The sequence below is a fragment of the Neovison vison genome, chromosome 7 (assembly GCF_020171115.1).
Source record: "Neovison vison isolate M4711 chromosome 7, ASM_NN_V1, whole genome shotgun sequence".
In the NCBI taxonomy this organism is placed as follows: domain Eukaryota; kingdom Metazoa; phylum Chordata; class Mammalia; order Carnivora; family Mustelidae; genus Neogale; species Neogale vison.
This window is the reverse complement of record NC_058097.1, coordinates 191,226,356-191,245,319: the sequence shown is the minus strand read 5'-3', so window position 1 is coordinate 191,245,319 and position 18,964 is coordinate 191,226,356. Positions and strand designations below refer to the sequence as shown.

General features: G+C 35.9%; 2 protein-coding genes and 1 pseudogene across 2 annotated transcripts; all 3 read right to left on the bottom strand.

The window, feature by feature from the left end:
* Positions 1 to 2,706: 2,706 nt before the first annotated feature.
* LOC122914335 lies at positions 2,707 to 3,740 on the bottom strand (annotated as a pseudogene).
* Positions 3,741 to 4,977: 1,237 nt separating this feature from the next.
* On the bottom strand, positions 4,978 to 5,919 carry LOC122914334 (olfactory receptor 4A47-like). Its single transcript, XM_044260966.1, has one exon. The coding sequence runs from the start codon at positions 5,905 to 5,907 to the stop codon at positions 4,978 to 4,980; it is 930 nt and encodes a 309-aa protein (XP_044116901.1). The 5' UTR covers positions 5,908 to 5,919.
* An 11,807-nt stretch (positions 5,920 to 17,726) lies between these two features.
* LOC122914333 (olfactory receptor 4A47) lies at positions 17,727 to 18,662 on the bottom strand. The gene has a single exon (XM_044260965.1). It carries the CDS (start codon positions 18,654 to 18,656, stop codon positions 17,727 to 17,729), a length of 930 nt encoding a protein of 309 aa, XP_044116900.1. The 5' UTR covers positions 18,657 to 18,662.
* Between the last annotated feature and the right edge of the window lie 302 nt (positions 18,663 to 18,964).

Genomic DNA, 18,964 nt, shown 5'->3' with positions numbered 1-18,964 from the left:
CCACTGTTGACACCAACAAAGAGACCAAGAGGGAGCACCTGGGTGGCTCAGTGGGTTAAAGCCTCTGCCTTCAGTTCAGGTCATGATCCCAGGGTCCTGGGATCGAGCCCCACATCGGGCTCTCTGCTCAGCAGGCAGCCTGCTACCCCCTCTCTCTCTGCCTGCCTCTCTGCCTACCTGTGATCTCTGTCTGTCAAATAAATAAATAAAATCTTTTTTAAAAAAAGAGAGAGACCAAGAGAATGAGTGTCCATGTAGATGAGTTTCAGCCAAAGGTTTATGTCATGCACGAGTGGTCTATGACAGTGGAGCCACACACAGGCAGCCACACTGTGAAGAGAACCTGAATGGTTGCAAGGGCAAAGCCTCCAGCCCATGCCAACTGAAAGAGGAAGCCTTATCCCCATCACTTGTGATAATTTCATAATACAGAGGTTTGCATATGGCCACATGGATACTCAGCAAAGACGTCAGCCACCCACTTCCTGAAAGAGATGGTTTTTCTTAAAGCAAAAGTGCAAAGCAGCATTTCAGGGGCCATGGATGAGCAACAGCAGATACCTAGAAGGCATAACTCACACAGGCAGAAATGGAAGCAGTACACAAGGTCATGAAAGATAACTTGTTGATGAAAAGACCTACTCATGGATAGCAGTTCTCAGTACTAGAAAGCAATAAACTCTTCCTAAATTAATCTTCTTAAATTGAATCTTCTTAAAAATAAAACTGTTTTGTATCTAAACTATTTTAAACTTAAATTTTAATTATTTTATTTAGACTTGTTTTAATTTGTCAATTTATTTTAATGTTAAAAAAAATTATTTATCTTACTTATTTCAATATAAAATCATTTTTTTATTTTAAACTTCTCTTTGAAATGTAAATATACAAGAATAGGCATAAATCTGAATAAAGAATGAGGTATATACAAAATGTGTTATATATGAAAGCAATTTTATTGTGTACCAACTGGGAATGAATAGAGATCAATGAAACAGAATTAAATCTTAGATGGGATCCAAGTGTATATGGAGCTTTAGATATAATAGGACTTCAAGTCAATGGCAAAAAGAAAACTGTGAAACTATTTTTAAAAACCCTGAAATTTAGAAAACCAACTAAAAAATCCATACCTCTTTAATGCCTATATAAAAATAAATTCTAGATGGATCAAAAGTTTTAATGTAATTATGCAGGCTCAACAATGCTTTAAAATTAAGAGCTAAAAAAGCAGTTGAAGAATATTTTGGTGGGTGCCTGGGTGGCTCAGTGGGTTAAGCCGCTGCCTTCGGCTCAGGTCATGATCTCAGAGTCCTGGGATCGAGTCCCGCATTGGGCTCTCTGCTCAGCAGGGATCCTGCTTCTCTTTCTCTCTCTCTGCCTGCCTCTCCATCTACTTGTGATTTCTCTCTGTCAAATAAATAAATGAAATCTTTAAGAAAAAAAAAAGAATATTTTGGTATGAAGGAAATGGGGAAAGTCTTTTTAAGCAAGATATATAAGCCAAAAATAACTTAATATTAAATTAATAAGGACATTACTTACATGCTAAAAGCATTCTATAATGTATACAAGTATTAAAACACATCACAGGTTCAATTACTTGAAAAATATCAATTACTTATACAACAGTAGAAGAGATCATTTCCTCAGTAAAAGACAGCACTCACTAATATCAGTATGGAAAAGATCAACAATTACACAAAACAGATTTTAAAAAAACAGATGATTCACTAAACACATGAAAAGACACCCAAACTCAATAATATGAGAAAGATTGAAAGTTTTTTGGTTGCCTTATACCATAAGTATGTATCTGGGGGTGGTTGTGGAGAATATGGACAGAAGTACTTTCACAGACTGAGCAACAGAGTAGCTATTAGTACAATCTCAAGGACAACGGTTTAGCAATAAGCTATGAAATTCAACATTTAGCTATCTGACCATTGACTCAAATACATTCCTAAAAAGTCCTCTCCTACGAACTCATATTTCTCATATTCACAAATACACAATTATAAAATTCTTCATTACAGAAAAAAGTAATAACATGAACAGGAATGGAGATATTTATTTTAGTATATATTTGCAAGTGAGTAACACGGAGTATAAGAAAAATGAAGAGATCTATATAGACTAGTATGGCATATCTTCAAGATGTCACAAAAGATTTCACTTTTATGTGGAATTTAATCAACTCACCAAAACAAACAAAAACAGACTCATAAATTCAGAGAAAAAATGCCTGCTGCCAAAGGGAAGGGAGAGGAGGGATTGGGGAAGTAGGTGAAGGGGCTGAAAGGTACAATATCTGGGGAATAAAATAAATAACTCACAAGCACGAAAAGTACAGCCTAGTGGGTATAACCGATAATATTGTTGCGACTTTGGCTGGTACCAGATGGTAACAGATGGAAGCTACACTTTTCATGATCAGCAATCTGTAATGTACTTTTTGGTTTATTGCGTCCCAGGTTTCTTTAAGAACAAAGTGATGATGCAGGGATTAAAAAAAAGAGCATCCTTGAACTTTGACTTCCCTCCAAATAGACCTCTCAAACTTCCTGCCCCCACATCTTTTGTGTTCCCAAATCCTTTATCAGTAAATGAAGAACTTGATCCCAAAGACCTGAGACAAACCCCAGGTACTTGTTCCCTAGCTCTCCCCTCTCCTCTGCCTCCCCTCCAATTCCTGGGAAGGGCACCTCAGTTTGAAAGCACGGGAGAGCCCAGAGTGGTGACAGACACTGAGGGAAAGGCTCCACCCTCAGGGAAACGAAGCGAGGAGTATAGGGTAGTGAAGTGGGGGTCCCATAGCCTGGGCTACCTAGCCGGGCCATGGTGCTGGAAGAAAGGATGCGGGTACCCCTGAAAAAAGAGACCCAGCAGCAAAATCCTATCCTGGCCAGTAGTCCCTACTGAAGACCATTGCAGAAGTATACTCAGACCACATTCTTCTCATGCCCTAGCTTCTGGGCAATGGGGCTGATCTGCACCTGGGTGGGTTTCAGGCACTACAGGAACATGTTCTCCAGGTTACCTCATATGGTGCTCCAGACTTGTTCACTTGCTCTTTCATTCCTGCACAGGGGTCCCTGCTTTGTATATCTCCTGCAGATTTTTGTTTTTGTCAGCTTCCACCACCCACTTCTACAGCAGGGGCCACAGCGTACATGTGTTGTAGAAACTGAGCTGCTGAGGCTCAAAGGGTCAGATAAGGTTATTTGGCAAAACACCTTCCCAAAAGAATCTTCAGGATGAGCCCCACATGGGCCTGGGTATATCCTAGAGTGATCCTCTTCTGCCTCAAGGGCTTGGCAAATTGCTTCAGGTCTTTCAGCAGAACTTTGATGTCCTGGGACTCTGCAGGGTTTAGCTCCAGCTTTTCCTCTGCTCAGGGAAAGAATCCTTGGAGCTGGCTTTCCACTTCAGCTCCTAACTTGCCCTCCCCCTGAGAGGTCTCCAGTCTGCCTTGATGCACCCACTCCACCTTAACCTCATGGCCACAGAATGCTGTCCTTCTGCAGAACTCATATGGCAGGAAGGCATAGGGGAACCCCCCAAAATTCCACATCTGACCCAAACCCTGATTCTATTCCTGACCCACCAGGAGGGTAACAGATGGTCAGCCAGGTGAGAGGATCAACCCAGTAGGGCTTTAGCACTCCTGGCCCATCCGATCCACTCCCATCCCCTTGTGGATACAAGCATGCCAAATCAGAGGCCAGACATCCTGCCATGGGGAACAGAAGGAGCCCAAACCAAGGGGTCTGGAAAAATGAGGGATCTCCAAGAGATTGTTCAACACCTCTCTCCCTCCCTAATCCCACACACTATCATAATGTACATAACTGTTGAATCACGATGGTATAAACCTGAAACTGGTATAATATTGTATGTCAGCTATATTTCAATCAAACATAAATCAATAGGGGTGCTTGGGTGGCTCAGTGGGTTAAGCCTCTGCCTTCCACTGGTCATGATCCCAGGGTCCTGGGATCTAGCCCTGTATCAGGTTCTCTCTCAGCAGGGAGTTTGCTTCCCCCTCTCTCTCTCTGCCTGCCTCTCTGCCTACTTGTGATCTCTATCTGCCAAAATAAAATCTTTTAAAAAATCAATAAACAAAGCTATTATAAAATTAAAATTTTATAAATTTTATTTGTAGAATTTATAAATATTTATTAATAAATATTAAAATAATAAATTTATAATTTATTATAAATTAATAATATGATAATAAAAATAATAAAAATTATTTTTATTTATAAAATTTTATAGATTTATAAAAATTTCTATAGGAAAGCATTTACATACACATTGAAAGACTCACACATAAATATTTAAATTTACACTTGCATTTGTAAAGATTACCTGATGAGTTTAAAGATACAGATCAAGCAACTGCCTCTGGAGAAGAGAATTGGAAACAATGCTGAGAGTAAAACAGAACTTACTCTTACACTGTATCTCTTTTTGTAAGGTGTTCAATATTATTATTTTTATCTATTTTTGGCTATTAACTTCAATTTTTCTTATGTAAACTAAAAGTATTAATCTAAATATTTTTATGTAAAGCAACCAAAAATTAATAAGGAAAACTCTACATAGCATTATTTCAAATAATATAAAAAGGATAAACTTAACTGATTGAATCTAAAAAAAAATACTGTGTCAGAAAAAATGTTTTTAAAAAAATTTTAAATAACTAAAAATTAGTGTAATCATATAAAAATGTCCTCAGTGATTCATTACCTAGTATGAATTCCTTGCTATAGAAGCATCACACATTTCTAATTAGAGATTGACAAGGTGTTATGGACCTTACATTCTAGCTTCAAGGGAAATTTTTCACTTTAGTAATAATTTACTTATAATTCTTACAAATAAAGGAAGTAAAAATCAAACTTAAGAGGACTTCTGCAGTCCAAAGATATAGATCCTAAAGGCAAATAATTCTCTTCATGGTGAATGATACATTTATTTACTCAAAGATATAATATTTCTTCCCCAGAGCTTCTTCATAGCATTTGTCATCTCAGAATTTCTCAGAGTGTAGATCAGTGGGTTCAGCATGGGAGTTATGACTGTATAAAACACACTCAATGATTTGTCAATGGGGAAGGTCTTAGCAGGTCTTACATACATGAAAATACATGGAACAAAGAAAAAGACCACCACAGTGATGTGGGAACCACAGGTCTGGAGGGCTTTCCGCCTCCCTTCTGAACTAAGGTTCTTTAGAGAGTGCAAGATGACACCATAAGAGATGAGCAAGAGCACAAACACAATACTGCAGATCAGCCCTCCATTGGCCACCACTAACAGGCCAATGACATATGTGTCAGTACAGACAAGTTTCAATAAGGGATACATGTCACACAAAAAATGATCAATGACATTGGGGCCACAAAATGGGAGCCTATAAATAGTGCTAACTTGAATTACTGAATGCAGAAAACCTCCAACCCAGGACACTACCAGCAGCACAACACACACCCATTGCCTCATGATCACCAAGTAATGCAAGGGCTTGCAGATGGCCACATAGCGGTCATAGGCCATTGCCAGCAGAAGAAAGACCTCTGATCCACCAAAAAAGTGTTCTGTTAATAGCTGAGTCATACAAGCATGGAAGGATATTGTATTTTCTGCAAACAACAAGTCTGAAATCAATCTGGGAGAAATAGAAGATGAATAAATGACATCCATAAATGATAAGCTAGCAAGAAAAAAGTACATAGGTGAGTCCAGGGACTTACTGACAGTTACAGTCACCACAATGAGCAGGTTTCCCACCACAGTCAAAATATAAAAGATTAAGAACATAACAAAAAGGATCTTTTGTTCCTTTGGATCCTGGGTGAGGCCCAAGAGGACAAAGTAAGTTACATTGCTATTTGGTTCCATCTAGTCTGCATTAGAAACTGACTTCTTTTATTAGAAGCAAGTGATCTACAAAAGAAAGGGGAAAATTTTAAATGCATTATAAGATTACTCTTTTTTGACTCATTCAATTAAAAGATTGTGGCAAAAGTACCTGTTTATGTCACATGTGTCACAGACATGGTGATTTCCAAGTTGAATAAGCCATGGTTTCCAACACTCAGTGATAGCATACGTAATACTCACCAATGTAACAAGCGATACTATAAAGATAGTTGCACAGTGTGAAGGTCATAAGCAAACAGCAGTCAGAGAAGGCTTCCCAGAGGAAGCAATGCTTTAACTGAGTTGCAAAGGAAAACTGAAAGGACAAGAAAAGAAGGCAAGGGAATTCCATGCAAAGGTACACAGTTTATAAAATCATAAAACTAAATACTTGAGGCCCCTTTAAGGTAACTGACATATTTGAAGTGAGTGGATCAAACTAGGAATGGAAGCTTGCGGCCCTGGATTGCATCTTTCCTGAGACTTCTTTCATAGGATTGGTTGGATATGCCCTCCTTTCATGACCAATAAATGAAAAAGCACTCCAGTGTTGTGTATCTCCCTTAATTTTTAAACTATATATATAGATAAATAGATAATCTGTATTTTTATATATAATATACATATTATATACGTATATAATTATATACGTATATAATATGTATATTATATATAAAAATACATACTATCTAGATATCTATCTATATAGATATAGATATAGATGATATAGATATAGATATAGATATAGATAATCTCCAGAGTTGGAGACTATATATATATATATATATATAGTTGGACATTTCCACTTGGATATTAATTCAGTACTTTTGAAGCCAAATTTTTAGTTTTCATCAATAAACGTATTGTGTTTCCCATCTAATTAAATGGTACAAACTTCCATATCATTGCTCAGACAAGAAATATCGCCATGTCCTTCATGCCATTCTTGCTCTTGTATAGCTTACTGATACCTTTAATTAATCTTATTCACCCCATCTAAAATATATCACTAACTTAATCATTTCCCTCCCCGCACCACTTCTGGTCCACTGCACTAGCCTCCCACAACATCCCTCCCCTTTCATTCTGGCTTCCATCAGTTTGTGGCCCTGACGCAGTCCAAATGATCCTTTTTAAATCTGATTCTGATCTGATAATGCCATTGCTCACAACAACTATAGGGGATTTCTCTCACAGGCTCACAACTTAAGGAATCACATTTCTATTATAGTAACAGGAACTATAATTCTCATTTCATAGTTGAAAAACAGAGGCTCAGAACATCTAATTAATTTTTCCAAAGTCATTCATTTTTAAGTGATAAAGCTAGAATTGCAATCCAAGTTTGCTTTATCTAAAGTAATCTTTTACAGAATAAATATACTCACACAATTGCAACGCCTGGTTTCCACTATTTACTGTTATTCTTACCTTAGGTAGGAAAGTCCACAATCTGAAGGAACACTTTTTACTCATTCACAGGAACATGGAATTCTTCTATCATCCAGTCTGACAAGAGAAGGTAAAAAGTTGCATTATTACCTGAGGACATATTTTATTTCATTCAACTGTCTGTTCGTTCTCTCCGTGGGGTCTTCTGGTTATTCAGAAGGTTGCTTTTATTTGTACTGTAAAATACTTCCTAGGAAATCCAGGATCCACACAGAAATCAAAAATTTAGCAAATTAGGAGAATTTACCAAAAATAAAAGGAATTCCTATTCTTAGATAAGGAGATAGCAACCAGACATTCCCGAGGGAGTCTTTTCTCAAGTAACTTCTCTCCTACTAATGTCTAAATGGAAAAATACCATTCAACTCTTTAGTCAACTTCATTCTGTCCTGTCAGTTTGCTCAGATTAGCTGACTTGATATTTTAAGAGACATTCTGTGCTTTTCTTTAGGTAATGCTGTAAGCCTAACAGAACCCCCCTAAAAAATATATATCGGTTGTTAGGAGCATAGCATCTTCTTCCCAACACAAGCAAAGATCACTGAACATTTTATGCCTTCTAACCAAACTCCTCATTAAGTTCTAGAATTGGGAAGTGTCCAAAACTAATTCTTGCTTAATTAAATTCGTTGGGAATTTCCACAAAAACTTTAAAAATATCTTTAGGAGGAAGGTATTAAGTCAAATCACATAGTTAGGGTCATAAGAAATATATATATCCTTAGAACCATTGTAAGACTACCACCAATCAAGAATAAAATTTCAGCCCTCCCATGTTGTGTTAGGAAAAATTAATTTATCATGTCTTTCCCCACTTGTCATAGCAAGTTTTTCTTTCCTTTCACTTAATAGTCAATTTATGTTACCTTGCAGTTTGGTTAGATGTTCTAGATATTTATTCACAGATTTAGATATAATAATTATTCAATTGTTATTTTTTTATTTTAAAATTTTTAATTTTAAATTTGGAGCACTTATTTACTGCCAAGAACCGTGCTATGAGTGAGGACACAGCAATTAATGAAATAGGCAAAAATTATGCAAAGGGTCCTTCCTCCATGGACCTTATTTTCTCATAATAGAATCAGACAATAAATAAAAGAACAATTTAGCATACTATTCATAATCTTTTCAGTGCTAATAATAAGGAAAACAAGGTACTCAGAGAGAATTCTACTATGAAGAAGATGATCACTGAAGGCCTTTCTTCAAAGATAATGTTTAATCTGAGATAGTTGCCAACATCAGAAACACTGTCACAGGGGCGCCTGGCTGGCTCCGTGAGTTGGGGCTTCTGCCTTCAGCTGGGGTCATGGTCAGGGGGCCTGCTTCCCTCCAATATCTGCCTGCCTCTCTGCCTACCTGTGATCTCTGTCAAATAAATAAATAAAATATTTAAAAAGAAAAAAAAATAAAGAAACATAGTCACAGCTACTAATTTTAAGTAAAAAGTAAGTGAACTCACTTCACTGATGGCCTGATCTACATGTAGAAATTGCTAAAAATATCACAGGGATTTTTATTCCAATGCTTTTGGGAGAAGGAGAGGTGAGAGTGGGCACTCTCATCTTATTCCTGAGTGTGGTGGGAAAGCTTTCAACCTTTCCTTTTTGAGTGTGATGTTACACATGGATCTGTCATATATGGCTTTTTATGTTGAGGTACATTCCTTCTCTACCCAATTTGTTGAGAGGTTACTTTTTTCATGAAAATATATTGAATTTCTATGTTACCAATGAATAGCCTAGAGAGGATTAGGAAAACAATTCCTTTTACGACAACATCAAAAATAATAAATATTTAAGAAAAAACATAAGTAAGGAGGCAAAAGTCTTCTTCAGTGCAAAACTATAAAATGTTGCTGAAAGATAATCTGAAAGGTACAAATAAATGGAAAGACTTTCATGGACTGATATAGTTAATGCCATTAAGATGTCAATGCTACCTAATCTGATCTATAGATTCAATGTAATCCCTATAAACTCCCTATCAAAAAAGAAATGTTCTTTGAGAAATAGAAAAATCCATCCAAAAACTCACATGGAATGTCAAGGAACACAAACAGAGAAAATAATATTGGAAAGAAAAAGAGGGAAAAAAAAGAACAAAGCTGGAAAACTTCCTGGATCTAAAACTTACTACAAAGCTATGGTAATCAAAAGAGTGTGATACTGACATAAAAACAGACATAGTAATGGAACACAATTCAGAGCCTAGAAATAAACCTTTGCATATGTATTCAATGATTTTCAACAAAGATATCAAGAGTAGTCATGGGGTAGAGACAGGTGGTTCAAAAAATGGTGCTGTGAAACTGGATAGCCGTATAGACAGGAATGAAATTGAACCCTTAATGCATATCATATGCAAAAATTAACTCAATATGGATCAAGATCTAAAATCTAGCTAAAACTATAAAACTCTTACAAGAACACATAGAAGAAAAACTATGACCTTGGATTTGGCAATGATTCCAAAAACACAGACAAAAAGAAATAGATAAATTGTACTTTATCAATATTAAGAACTTTTGTGCATCAAGCAACACCACCAACAATGTGAAACAACACATAAAAGTGAAGAAAATATTTTCAAATAATATATTTGATAAGGTATTAATATCTAGAGTACATAAGGAATTTCTGCATCTTAAAACACAATGAAGGGCACCTGGGGGGGGGTGATTCAGTTGGTTGAGCATCTGCCTTAGGCTTGGCTCAGGTCTTGGTCCCAGGCTTTTGGGATTGAGCCCTGCATCAGGCTCCCTGCTCAGCGGTGAGTCTGCTTCTTGCTCTGCCTTTTCCCTTAGTTTGTGTGAGCTCTCTCTCTCTCTCAAATAAATAAAAAACTTTAAAGAAAAATAAATAAATAAATAAAATTAAAAATATAATGAAATAAAGAACTAGATTAAAACAAAGAACTTGCATAGACATTTCTCAGAAGAAAATATATAAATGGCCTGTGGGCACAAGAAAAGATCTCAGTATCATTAATCATTAGAAAACGGATTTTAAAATCATAATGAAATATCACTTCAGACCAACACAGATAACTATTAAAGAACACACAAACACACATAAATGTAGGAGAGAATGTGGAAAACCTGAATAATTGTGCATTACTGTTTGGAATGTCAAATGATATTGCTCTATGGAAAATGTTATGGTAGTTCTCAAACACTTAAAGAATTATTGCATGATCTAGCAATTTCACTTCTAGGTATAGTCCCAAAGTAATGGAAATTAGGAATTCAATCAAATATTTCTACACTCATTTTCATGGCAGTATTCACAATAGCCAATAAGAAGAAGCAACCAAAGCATTTACTCGCAGGTAACTGTATAAATAAAATGAGGTGTACACACACAGTGGAATACTATTAAGCCCTGAAATATGAAGGAAATTCTGACACACAACAAAACATACTAACCTATAATAGATTCTGCTAAGTGAAATAAGGCAGTCACAAAAAGACAGGCACTGTCTGTTCCTACTTACACGATGTACTTAGCATATCAAATTCACAGATCATATGTAGAACAGTGGTTGCCTAGGCCTCAGGGAGAGGGAATGGCAATTAGTATTTAATGGGTGTCTGGTTTCAGTTTGGGAAAATGAAAAAGTACCAAAAACACATGGTGGTTATGTTATTATAACATAGTGAAGTAACTTAATGCCCCTGAACTATGAACGTACAAATGGCTAAAACTGTACCTTTGCCACATATAGTTTACCACAATTTAAAAGCTAAACTTAAAAACTAAGATAACTTCGATAAGCAGTAAATGAAATATCTATAAAAATCAGTCAAGGAATTCGCAAAATAAAAGGATGTAAATTATGAGGTATCACAATCCCAGCTATGAAGATATACTACAAAGCTGTAGCAATGAGAACAGTATGTTACTGGCACAAAATTAGACACATAGTTCAATAGACAGAATAGAGAACCCAGAAATAAACTCATGATTATTGGAAGTTAATCTACAAGAAAGTAGGTAAGAATATGTTGTGAGGAAAAAACAGTCTCTTCAACAAATGGCACTGGGAAAACTGGACAGCAGCTACATGCAAAAGAATGAAACTGGACCACTTTCTTACACTATACACAAAAATAAACTCAAAATAGATTAAAGGCCTAAATGTGAAACCTGAAAATGTAAAAACCTTAAAACAGAGCAATGGCAATACTGTCTACGGCACTAGCCACAGTTACATTTTTCTAGATATGTCTCCTTGATGAGGGAGCAGAAGACTAACTGAGGACAGGCAGAAGCTGACAGTCCACAGCCCACCACTCCATGGGATATATGTGACAGTCCTCAGGCATTCCTGGCTGCCCTAAAGGAAAAACAAAATAATTTATAGAGTTTGCAATACAATCCTGCAAGACATGAGTCTCCCTAAGTTTACAAAAATCTTAGCAATTTACAGGAACGAAACATTTCTATCAACAGTATAGCTTCAAGAAGTGAATGTAAATACAATTAAAGGTCCTCATAATCTGCAGCCCATTGACAGAAACTTGAAGCAGGTGAAGTGAAATTTTTGTTCCTCCAGGAAGCTCCCAACTCTTTTACTGTTAATGCCTTACTAGAAGGGAAAACAACTTTAATTTCACAAGGCCTCTGGTATCCTGTGAGTCTTCTTTAACATACAAAAATCCTTTTGAAACCACCTTTTTCCTTACCTCCCCCAACTCCCAAGTACATAATCAGCCACAGCTCACAAACCCTGGGCAGATTTTTCTCCCTATGGGTCCTGTCCACATGTTTTAATAAAACCGCCTTTTTGCACCAGAGACATCTCAAGATTTCTTTCTTGACTGACAGCTCCAGAACTCACCCCACCAAATTTCACCTATATTCTAAAACCCGACCATCCTGAGGCAAAAGAAAGAAAACCATAAATAAACTACTGGTATTACATCGAAATAAAAATCTGCACAATGAAGAAAATAATGAACAAAACTAAAAGACAACTTAGGAATGAGAAAAGATATTTGCAAATGACATATCTAATAATGGGTTAGTATCGAAAATACATAAAGAACTTATACAACTTAATGCCAAAAAAAAAACCACACACACAAATAATCCAACTGAAAATAAGCAAAAAGCATGAACAGATATTTCTCCAAAGAAGACATAAAGATGGCCAACAAACAGATGGAAAGATGGTTAACATCACTCATCATCAGGGAAATCCAAATCAAAAATACAGTGAGATATCACCTCACACCTGTCAGAATGGCTAAAATCAAAACACAAGAAATAACAAGTGTTGGCAAGGATGTGAAGAAAAGAGAACTGTTGGTGAGAATGCAAACTGGTGCGACCACAGTGGAAAATAGCATGGAAGCTCTTTAAACAATTGAAAATAGAATTGTCATATGATCTAGTACTCCCACTACTGAGGATTCACCCAAATAATATGAAAACAAAATTTTTTGAAGATTTATTTAGTTCTTTATTTATTTGAGAGAGGGAGAGATAATAAGAGAGAGCATGAGCTAGGAGAGGGGGAGAAGCAGGATCCCTGCACCAGAGAACCTGACCCAAGGCTAGATCCCAGGACCCTGCATCATGACCTGAGCCAAAGTTAGATGGGTAACTTGATTGAGCCACCCAGACACCCCAACAAAAACACTAGTGTGGAAAGATAAATGCACCCCTAGGTTTTTTGCAACATTATTTACAATACCCATATTATGGAACTGTCCATTGATTGATGAGTGGATAAAGAAGTGGTATATATATACAATGGAATATTATTCAGCCATAAAAAAGAATGAAATCTTGCCATTTGAAACAACACAGATGGATCTAGAGGTTATAATGCTAAATGAAATAAGTCAGTCAGAGAAAGACAAGTACCATATGATTTCACCCATGTGGAATTTATGAAAGAAAACAAATGAGCAATGGGGGAAAAAGAGATAAACAAAACAGACTCTTAAATATAGAGAATTGGTGGTTACCAAAGAGGAGGTGGGTGGGGTGATGGGTGAAATAGATGAAGGAAATCCATAATACACTTATTGTGATGAGCACTTAGTATTGCCTAGAATTGTTGAACCACTACAGTGTACACCTGAAACTAATATAACACTAAATGTTAATTAGCTGGAATTTCAAAAATACATAAACAAAATGGGAAAAAAAAATTTTAGAGTACCACAAAAAAAGTTGATCTCACTGATAGGTTCATGATGTGAACACAAACTATAGCATAATAGCTAAAGTATATGCAAAGATTACTGGCTTCAGAGACACCTGAGTAATTTTTCCAAAAGTAAATATGTCCTCCAACAACAAAACTGGTAAATTAAAATCTCCAGAGCTGTATCCTGACAATCTGGATTTTATGAGAACTCTAATTCTCTCAGTATATTAAACTTTGACAGTCAATTCAACAATACATGTATCTAAAATAGGGTATTTTTACAATGATAAATAATTTGTCCCTGACCCTTCCTCCCAGTGTCTATATGCTAAAATAAATATACTTCGGACAAATAGTGTTCATGTGCCTCTGTAACATAGAAATTACCTTTTCTCTGTTCCATTTAAGAGACAAATTTATCTTATAAAGTTATGGATATCTCTTAAACTTACCATTTTTACCCTAGATCTTCCTCATGACATTTTTCACCTCCAAATTTCTGAGTTTTCAGGTTTAAGTTTAACAAAGGAGTTACCATGCTATATTACACAGCCACAGCTTTATCAGTGGAGAAGATGGTGACTGGGTGCAAATATATAAATATTCAGGACACAATACTAAGACCACCACAGTGATGTGAGAGACACAGGTGGACACGGCTTTATGTCTCCACTCCAAGCTACAGGTACTTAGTGAGCATACGGTGACCACCTAGGAGACCATCAAGAGGAAAATTTTCACAGGCAGATGAACCCACTGTTGACATCAACAAAGAGACCAAGGGTATGAGTGTCCATACAAATGAGTTTCAACCAAGGGTTTACATCATGCATGAATGGTGTATGACAATGGAGCTGCACACAATGCAGCCACACTGTGAGGAGGACCTGAATGGTTGCAAGGACAAAGCTTCTAGGACATGTCTCCCCAAAGAAACAGCCCTATCCCTGTCACTTGGAATGATTACATAGTACATGTGTTTGCAGATGGCCACATGGATAGTCAGCAAAGATGTCAATCACACACTTCCTGAAAGAGAAGGTTTTTATTGTAGCAAAAGTGCCAAACAGCATTTCAGGGTCATGGATGAAAAACAGGAGATATCTAGAAGGCATAACTCATATAGGAAGAAAATGGAAGCAGTACCCAAGGTCATGAAAGGTGACTTGTTAAATGAAAAGACCTGCTCATGGATAACAGTCTCAGTACTGGAAAGCTATAAACTCTTCTTAAATTAATCTTAAACTGAAACATCCTAAACATAATAACTGCCTTTGTTATGTAACTAAACCATGTTCAACTTTTTTTAACTTTTTTTAACATTTTTAATGTTAAACATTTATCTTATTTACATATAAACTTATTATTTTAAACTTGAATTTGACCCAAAAATATGCAAGACTAATTATAAATCTGAAAAAGAACAGAAAAGAGACACCACTAGGCTCATCACATATCAATATGTGTTATATATATGAAACATATATTGTATCTCAACTGGGACTTGAATAAAGACATCAATAAAACAGAATAGTCCTAAATTGGATCCAAATACCAATGGGACATTAGAATATAATAGGATTTCAGGTCAATGGTAAAAAGATAATTATACAACTATTTAAAAGAACAACTAAAAATTAGAAAAAAAATTCAATCCCCAGTTAATCCCTTTATCACAATAAATTCCCAATGAATCAACAATTTTAATATAAGACCAAAAGAAGTACTTAAAAATTAAGTGCTAGAAATAGCTGAAGAGTATTTTGGCATGAAAGAAGTAAGGAAAGTATTTTTAAGCAAAATACAAAGCAAAAAAAAACATTAAATGTAAAATGTAAGACAAAATATAGACTTTGGACTCTGGGAAACAAACTGACAGTTACAGAAAGGTTGGGGGGGGTGAGGTACCCCAGTGATGGGTATTAAGGAGGGCATATGTTGTGATGAGCACTAGTGTTATACAAAACTCATGAATCACTGAACACTATATCAAAAACTAATAATGTGCTACATGTTGGCTAACTGAACATAATAAAAAAAAAGTAGTATACGGAAGTTAAAAATATCACATATACCTAGTATAAAAAAAGTTAAAATATCACAAGTCAGAAAAATAATAATTATATATACAACAGTAAAAAGGATCATTTCTTTAGTACACAAATGACTCATAAAAATCAGCATGGGAAAGGTCAACAATTGAATGAAATAAGCTTTAATAGATGATCCACAGGAAAAAAAATACAAATCGTGCTAAATATATGACAAGGTGCTCAAACTCAATTACACTAAAAGGATTTTGAAAAAAAGGATATAAAAATGAAATAAAATAATTTTAATCAGATTGTTCAAACAATTATATGAGAAGGATTTTAAAGAAAAGGATTTTTATTAAAGCATAAAAATGAAACAAAATATTTCTAATCAGATTGTTCTATGCCTTAAGTATTTATAGGCACACGTTGTTGAGAATGTGGATAGAAGGACTCTCAGTTGCAGCAATGTAGCTGTAAGTATCACCTCAAGGATGGCAGTTTGGCAATAAGTGTGAACAATGAGATTTAACTATGTGACCATTGATTGACTCAAATACATATAGCAACAACTGTACTCCTAGGAACTCATCTTTGCACATATTCAAAAATATATATGTATTGCAAAATTGTTTGTCATACTGAAAGTTTAGGAACGATCCAAAGAGAAATGCATACATTAATTTCAGTATATATTTATATGGCAGTATTACCAAGTATAAAAAAAACTAGATTTAGATCTGTATTGAATGGTATGGAATGTCTTCGATGTTGCAGATGATTTCACTTCTACCGAAAATCTGAAATAAAAAAAATAGAAACAAAAACAGACTCAAATACAGAGAACAAACTGATGACTGGAAAAGGGGAGGTGCTGAGGGGACCAGCAAAATAGGTGAAGGTGATTAAGAGGTACAAACTTCCAGTTATAAAATATTCAAGCCAAACGGTATAGTGCAGCATAAGAAATATAATAAATGCTGTCCTAATACCTTTGTATGGTGACAGATGGTGACTAAGCTTATCACGGTGAGCATTTTGTCATCTGTATAATTGTCAGAGCACTATATTACTTGAACCTAAGACAGTATGGCAAGTAAATTTCAATTAAAAACAAAAATAAAAAGTATATTAAAAAATCATAAAATTAAAAGTGTATTTAAAAGCAGATGTTGCATAAGCAACAAGCAGGGCAAGATGTAATGAGCACTGGGTATAATATGCGATTGATGAATAACTGAACTCTCCATCTGAAACTGATGACATACTATATGTTAATTAATTGAACTTAAATAAACTAATAAAGAAATATTTTAAAAGATGTTACATAGTAAAAGAAAACATTTACATACACAGAAAAAATACACATACGTATAATTAAATGTACAGGCATTTGTAAAAGATTATTACCTGACAAATTTTAAGAAACTGATGAAGTGACTGTCCCTAGGGAAGAGAACTAGAGACCATGCTGAGAAATAAGTAAGAAATTTATGCTACACCTTATCTTATTTTCTAAGATTCTCATTTTTGCTATTATTAGCTATTACACTTCAACTTTTCTTATATAAGGTAACTGAAATTTAACAAGGAGGACATTCCATCCATGACTGAATATTTTAAATAGTGTAATAAAATGACTAAATGACAAGAATATAATTAAAAGGGCACCTGGGTGGCTCAGTGGGTTAAGCCTCTGCCTTCAGCTCAGAACTTGATCTCAGGGTCCTGGGATCGAGCCCCACGTGGGGCTCTCTGCTCAGCAGAGAGCCTGCTTCCCCCTCTCTCTCTCTGCCTGCCTCTCTGCCTGCTTATTATCTTTGTCTGTCAAATAAATAAATAAAATCTTTTAAAAAAATTTAGTGCAATCTTATAAAAATTTCCTCAGTAATGCATTACCTAGTTATGGATTCCTTGCTATGAAGGCATTACTCCATTCTAAGTGAAGTGATACAGAAGACATTATAGACCTTATATTCCAGCAGGGAAGAAAGCTTATTATAGTACAGTCATCTAGTCCATCCTTTAATCATAATTATCAGAAATTCTTTGAAGAAAGGAGAGTCAGAATCAGATATAAGAAGACCTCTGCATTCTAAGGAAATGAACCCTAATGCCAAATGACTCTCTTTGTGGTGGAAGATATGATCATTTACTACAAGATATGATATTTCTTCCCCAGAGCTTCTTCATAGCATTTGTCATCTCAGAATTTCTCAGGGTGTAGATCAGTGGGTTCAGCATGGGAGTTATGACTGTATAAAACACACTCAATGATTTGTCAATGGGGAAGGTCTTAGCAGGTCTTACATACATGAAAATACATGGAACAAAGAAAAAGACCACCACAGTGATGTGAGAACCACAGGTCTGGAGGGCTTTCCGCCTCCCTTCTGAACTAAGATTCTTTAGAGAGTGCAAGATGACACCGTAAGAGATGAGCAAGAGCACAAACACAATACTGCAGATCAGCCCTCCATTGGCTGCAACTAAGAGGCCAATGACATATGTGTCAGTACAGACCAGTTTCAATAAGGGGTACATGTCACAGAAAAAATGATCAATGACATTGGGACCACAAAATGGGAGTCTATAAATAGTGCTAACTTGAATTACTGAATGCAGAAAACCTCCCACCCAGGACACTACCAGCAGCACAACACACACCCACTGCCTCATGATCACCAAGTAATGCAAGGGCTTGCAGATGGCCACATAGCGGTCATAGGCCATCACCAGCAGAAGAAAGACCTCTGAGCCACCAAAAAAGTGCTCTGTAAATAGCTGAGTCATACAAGATTGGAAGGATATGATATTTTCCCCAAGGAACAAACTTGAAATCAGTTCAGGAGAAATAGAGGAGGAATAAATGACATCCATAAATGATAAGCTAGCAAGAAAAAAGTACATAGGTGATCCCAGGGTCTTACTGAAAGAAACAGTCACCACAATGAGCAGGTTGCCCACCATGGTCAAAATGTAGAAGAGCAAGAACATAACAAAAAGTACTTTCTGCTCCTTTGGATTCTGTGTGAGGCCCAAGAGGACAAAGTCGGTAACATTGTTCTTTGGTTCCATTCCTTGGCTCTCTCTATTCCTTATAGGTGCTGATTTAAGTTATCAGAAACAGCTTCCCTTTAAAAAAAAAAAGGGGGGGGAAATGTTGTTTAACATATTATAAACTTAATTTTTTATTTATTCAATAAACAATGCACATGGAAAATCTATTTATGCCAAACCTGTCATAACTGAATCACCCAGTTGAACACAACATGGTTTCTTCCTCTCGGTGATTTCCTATATAGGGGACAGATCATTACATACCAGTTTAACAGTCACTGTAAGTACATTCATGTAGACTAAGGGTTCTCTGTGCCAGAATATAT

Coding starts and splice junctions, on each gene's coding strand:
- LOC122914333 (XM_044260965.1), bottom strand. CDS start 18,656: ATGGAACCAAAGAACAATGTTACCGACTTTGTCCTCTTGGGCCTCACA.
- LOC122914334 (XM_044260966.1), bottom strand. CDS start 5,907: ATGGAACCAAATAGCAATGTAACTTACTTTGTCCTCTTGGGCCTCACC.